At 35.9% G+C, this 6035-nt stretch overlaps 1 protein-coding gene across 1 annotated transcript; it reads right to left on the reverse strand.

The window, feature by feature from the left end:
• Window positions 1-480: 480 nt before the first annotated feature.
• Window positions 481-4870, reverse strand: LOC121220065 (receptor-like protein 9DC3). The gene is made up of 8 exons (XM_041099215.1): window positions 4371-4870; window positions 4200-4250; window positions 4062-4156; window positions 3447-3735; window positions 2916-3307; window positions 1844-2739; window positions 613-753; window positions 481-516 (listed from the first exon to the last, which is right to left on the reverse strand). The coding sequence occupies exons 1-8, from the start codon at window positions 4868-4870 to the stop codon at window positions 481-483; spliced, it is 2400 nt and encodes a 799-aa protein (XP_040955149.1).
• Window positions 4871-6035: the final 1165 nt, after the last annotated feature.

Consider the following 6035-nt stretch of genomic DNA (forward strand, 5'->3'; position numbering starts at 1 on the left):
AGTGTCTTCAACAGGCTCGCACTTTGCTAAGCTTGCATCTTTGACATCTTGCTAAGCTTGCACATTTGGAAAGCTCACACCTTTCCTTGAAACTCCTCCTTCAGCTTATTCAAGCTTGTTTGGGGGTCTCATAAGTTTGAGCCGATGCTGTCTTCTCTACAAGCATAATGACTTGCTTGTGCTTTGACAGCTTCTTTCTTTTTAACAAGCAACGGAAGCAAAATCAATGGCTCCTTAAGACTTAGGCTCTTGATACCATTTGTTGGAAAAATTACAGCAGCAAAATAAGAGAACAGAGAGAACAGAACATGAAGCAAGGTGCAAGAAAATTTTTACTTGCTCACAAACGTGCAGCAAGGGAGCTTATGGCTGATAGCTCATTCAGCTCATTCATTCAACTAGAAAAACAACATATATATAGTCAAATACATTACCAAATACTACCTACTACCACTAGTTTTACTTTGAAACAAGTAAAACTTAACTTGCACACAAGCTGATTATGTCAATCAGCACCTAAAAACATCAGAACAATACCAACTTAGTTCATTTTCAACTAAGTAGCTTAACAAAGAAACTAAGGAGAAAACCTTGCTGTCACAGCAAGTATACGTGCTGCAGCATGTCATCAAGCTGCATGCACTTCAAACAGCAGCATGGTTGGCCAATTTCAACACAGATACCTGGATTGATTCCTGATCCGACCGGCCAATCTGGTTCAAACAATATTAGATTGCTTTTTCCTTTTACTTCCTGTTACAAACAGAAACCAAAGTTGAAAATGAACCATGAGAACTGGTTGGACCGTGAATCAGAAGTTTAACATAGTTATTGGAATGGTACGAGTGAGATTTCCAAATGATGCTGGAATTGACCCTAGCTCCAACAACTAGCAAAATTTGTTATGTTTTGTTTTTTTTTTTAAGAAAAAGGAAGAATAATCAAATTTTGCTAAGGGCAACCAAGTTGGTCCCCTGCATTTAAGAAAAGTAAAATGGAAGTTGATTCATTCACTGTATATATAACTATCCATATTAACAGTACGTAGAAGAAAGATGGTTTTACTTTCTGCCTTAAGGAGAGAATACAAAAGCTAGTAGAAAATCCACTCTCTTGCATAAATTATAAAATTGACATGGAAAATACAAAACTAGTAGGAAGAAAACATTGCAAAAGACAAAGATAAGCCAAAAGCTGCAGTGAATGTCTAGATTTTTATTTTGATAGATTGAATTATTCATAAAAAAATTAAATTAAAAATTAAAAATAAAAATTTGTTGTATTCTTGATTTTTTTTATTGGTAAAAAGAATTGAAAGTAGAAAAGAAAAACAAATCAATTGTTTCATAAATCTAACAAATCTACTATTTAAATCTTATAATTTACTATTACTTGTAAAATGCGACTTCCATTGATTAACAAAATTCATTTTGAACTCCATCATAACAACAAGAATTTAGCATTGGAATTCATACAATAAGAATTTAACAGATACAGTAATATTTGCTTCACGTACAGTTTAAGTTTATGGAGTATTTAAACATAATTACACAACACCCACAAATACAAATTTAGAAATTATGATGAACATAAAAACACTCATATCATCTGCTAAATTATTCTAATCGCTCCCGAGGAAACTGAACGTGTTGAATCTTCCCATCCGATTCAATCCTGAGTTCCAATGCCGCTATCACAAATTACAAAAATAGAAGAAAGAAAAATATGTTTTCACTTAAATATTAGACTAAGAAAGATTAAACTTATGAAATGCTTGTTAGAAAAGAATCTCACCCACTCAAGATGTTGGATGCAGAGCTAGTTTCTTATGAAATTGTATTGCCTGTCTATCCACCTTTCTAACAAACCACCATGGTCTTTCAGTTGTGAACACAATGTAATCTAGGCTCAATCCTAGCACCACTCCACTTTCATACCCCATCATTACAACTTGCCAAAAGAAGGGTATTTCAGAACCTTCATGTTCCACCACCAATGGTAGACTTAGTTCAGCATTCCCATGTTCCACCACCAATGGTAGACTTAGTTCAGCATTCCCATGGTCGACGCATTGCTTGGACAATGGTAACCCACACAATCCCAAGTTACCACTATAGGAATCATTATCAAACGTATCGAATTGATTCCCATGAGAAATTTGTCCAATAAAATTGTTGTTTGAAAGATCCAATACTTCAAGAAATGTCAGCTTCGTCATTTGAGAAGGAATCCTGCCACTGAGCTTGTTTGATGAAAGATCCAATGATTTAAGTGCTACCAAATTTCCAAACGATGTTGAGATAGGATCCGAAAAGTTGTTGTGAGAGAAGTTGAGCATTTGCAAGGAAATAAATTGCTCGACGTCCTTGGGAATTTTTCCACAGAATTGGTTGTTTGACAAGTCCATAGATACGAAAATATCTAAGATCTTTGTCAATTCCATCTCCAATCTTTCCGTTGTCACATTCACAGGAATTTCATTATTAATACCAAGGAAATGTGAGTATAACAAGTCTTTAGGTTTATCTTTCATTGCTCCCAAATTTTGTAAGAGTTTCGTGGACAATGTGCCCGTGAACTTATTTCCAGAGAGATCAATTATTCGCACTGTAGAGAAGCTAGAAGAAGCAATAGAATGAGGTAGAGATCCATAAAATCTATTAAATCTCAAGATAAGAACTTGCAGACTTAGAATCGAATCTAACCAACGGGGAAACCTATCCGTTAACTTGTTGTTCCCTAAATTTAAAAGTTCCAATGAAGTAAAATTAGCCAAAGATGGTGGCACTAATCCTTCCAATTGATTGTCATTGAGTAAAAGATGGCTCAACTCATTATTATTCACAAAGAATTAGGGATCTTGCCAATGAAGTTGCTACTTTGCAAGTCCAATAACTCGAGATAGCTAAAATTACCAAGACAATCAGGAATAGTTCCACTCACGTTGTTTTCGGACAAGTCCAGAACATTAAGCCGACTCAAATTGCAAATAGAAGAAGGGATGTTTGCTGTGAATTTATTCTTTGAAATGATGATCATTGACAACTCCTTTGAAATTGGAATTTGAGGATTCAAGCAAGTTGAGAGAATTGATACTTGAAGCAAGTTGGAATGAAGGTTGAGAAATCTCAAATTATTTTCCGGAAATTCCTCCAAAGTTGTCAAAAAGTTATGAAAAAGGTTCAAGGATAACAATCCTTCCCACCCTTCAGCTTCCCATTTAGAAATTCCACCAGAAATCATGTTATTGGAAAGATCTAAAACCCACAACTTCGATGTTTGAAAGAAATTCGGGAACTGCCTTACGCTACAACCAGAGAATATCACATATTTAAACTGGGGGAAAAGAGTAGTTCACATCATTACCACTTTTGCTTAATGATAATAAACTATTACTTGAAACATCAAGAATTTCAAGACTCGTTAGTTTTGAAAGCATATCTGACTTGATCACACCACTCAAGTTGTTGGGTGACAAATAAAGTGAACAAAGGTTCACAAGATCAAAAATGGAACCTGGTATTGGACCACTCAAGTTGTTTGATGACAAATCAAGCCTAGTAAGGTTCACAAGATTAAAAATGGAATTTGGTATTGGACCACCAATGTTGTTATAACTCAAATCAACCTCTTGGATGGAACTAGGCTTCTGAATTTGATCAATCGGACCAACTAGTTTGTTATAACGGAGGTCCAAGAGTGGAAGAGATTGCAGAGTAAACAGCCAAGATGGAACTGTTGGATAAATGGCAGCAGCAAAACAAAATAAAGATGAAAATGACCAAGAATAGAAAGTAACAGATGAAGCAAAAAATCAATCTTCTCATTGAAACTTTGAAATATATGATGTTACAAAAATAGTATGATAGTTACCTAACATTTTGTAACTGCTCCCATCAGTTTTAGTAACTTGCAATACAAAATAATACAAATTAAAGAGCTGAATAATTTAGCCTTTACATCTATCAAATTCAAATCCTAACAACTCTAAAAGCTAGTTGCATTTAGCTTGAATAGCATTACAAAATAAATAAATAAAGTAAACAAAAGAAACAAGCTGCTTCTAGTCCTGCTCGAATGCTGGTCTTCTGCAGCTGCTAGTCTGCTTTCTGGCCTTTTGTTGCATTCCAGTCCATGTTCAACACTCCTCCTTGGACTGTAGGCAACAAACACCAACCGAATCTCTAAGAAATTCAAACCTCATAGCACCAAGAGGCATTGTGAGAATGTCAGCCAATTGGTCTTGTGAGCTACAATGTGCAAGACTTACATCCTTTGATTGCACTACTTCTCGAACAAAATAGAATTTAAGTTTAAAATTTTTTGTTTTTCCATGAAAAACTACATTCTTGGAGATAGCTACTGCTGACTAATTATCAACCATAATCTCAGTAGGTTCAAATTGCTCCTCATTCAAATCACACAACAATTTTCTAAGCCAGATTGTCTGACTTACTACTCCAGCTGCTGCTATGTACTCTGCCTCAGTAGTTGATTGAGCAACAGTTTGTTGTTTTTTAGAGCTCAAACAAAAAGCTCCCGAACCAAGTGAAAAAAGGTAGCCTGAGGTACTCCTTATATCATCAATCGAACCTCCCCAGTCACTATCTGAGTAGCCAGTTAACTTCAGCTTACTCCCTGACTTGAGCATCACTCCAAACTTCAAGGTTCCTTTGACATACCTGAGGATTCTCTTTGCTGCCTTTAAATGTGATGTGTTGCAGCTATGCATGAAATGAGATAGCAAACTAACCGAGTGCATAAGATCAGGTCTAGTTACTGTTAAGTATAGCAAACATCCAATTAAACTTCTATACTCCCTTTCATCCACTTTTTCTTTATTTCCAAAGCTGCTCAACTTTTGTCCCATGACCAGAGGTATACTCACTGGCTTACAATTTTCCATGTGGAATTTAGTGAGTATTTTTTAGGCAAATGCATATTGACTGATGAAAATCCCTTGATCAATCTGACTTACTTCCATACCAAGGAAATAGCTCATAGTTCCCAAGTCTGTCATATCGAACATGACTTGCATTTTCTCTTTGAACTCTTGGATCAGTTCAATTTTACTTTCACTCACCAACGAACCATCCACATATATTGAAACTATCAACAGTGTCTCATCTTTAGACTTTTTCACAAACAAAGTTAGTTCACTCAAACTTTTCTCAAAGCTGAGTTTAGACAGATATTCATCAATTCTATCATACCAGGCTCAAGGAGCTTATTTCAAACCATAACGTGCCTTCTTCAGCCTATAAACCTTGTCCTTCTTTCCTTGAACTTTAAATTCATCAGGCTGTTCAACATAAATCTCCTCTTTAAGAAAGCTATTTAAGAAGCCTGACTTGACATCAAGCTGGTGGACCTTCTACTGTTTCTGTGCAGCCAAGGCAAACAGCAACTTTATATGTCTAGCCTTGCTACTGGAGCAAAAGTTTCCTCAAAGTCAATGCCAAACTGTTGGCTATACCCTTTCACCACAAGCCTAGCCTTATGTTTATTTAAAGAGCCATCTGTATTGAACTTAGCCTTGTAAACCCACTTGACACCAATGACTTTCTTCTATTCTGGTCTGTCCACTAGATCCCAAGTGTCATTCTTGTGGATCATATCAATTTCAGCCTCCATAGCTTTCTTCTAGCTCTTGCTTCTAGTAGCTTCTTCATAGTTTATGGGTTCAGTAATGGCTACATTGCATCTCTGATAGATATCAACAATGAACCTTGTCCCTCTCACAGGAGTATCATCAATATTGGCATTACTGGCTTCACTTTCTGCCAATTCTAGATTACTGTCATCTTTCTCTTCTTCAAACTGAATTATATCTGAACCATCAAAGTCCCAAAACCTCGTTTCATCAAATTTAATATCCCTACTTACCAAAATTTTCTTGGTCGAGGGAATAAATATCCTGTAGCCCTTCTTATAACTACTGTAGCCAACAAATATACCAGCAATTGACCTCTTTTCAAGTTTGGTCCTTCTTTCTGCTGTTACAAGTACATAACATATGCAGCCAAACAATTTTA

The sequence above is a fragment of the Gossypium hirsutum genome, chromosome D08 (assembly GCF_007990345.1).
Source record: "Gossypium hirsutum isolate 1008001.06 chromosome D08, Gossypium_hirsutum_v2.1, whole genome shotgun sequence".
NCBI lineage: Eukaryota > Viridiplantae > Streptophyta > Magnoliopsida > Malvales > Malvaceae > Gossypium > Gossypium hirsutum.

Excerpts from the sequence above, each read along its gene's own strand:
- LOC121220065 (XM_041099215.1), bottom strand. The coding sequence starts at position 4,870 with ATGGGACAAAAGTTGAGCAGCTTTGGAAATAAAGAAAAAGTGGATGAA. Across the intron at positions 3,736-4,061 it reads GCATTCGAGCAGGACTAGAA|TTCCATCTTGGCTGTTTACT; the intron begins GCAGCTTGTTTC and ends TTTATCCAACAG. Across the intron at positions 517-612 it reads TTGATGACATGCTGCAGCAC|GTGCTGATTGACATAATCAG; the intron begins GTATACTTGCTG and ends TGATGTTTTTAG.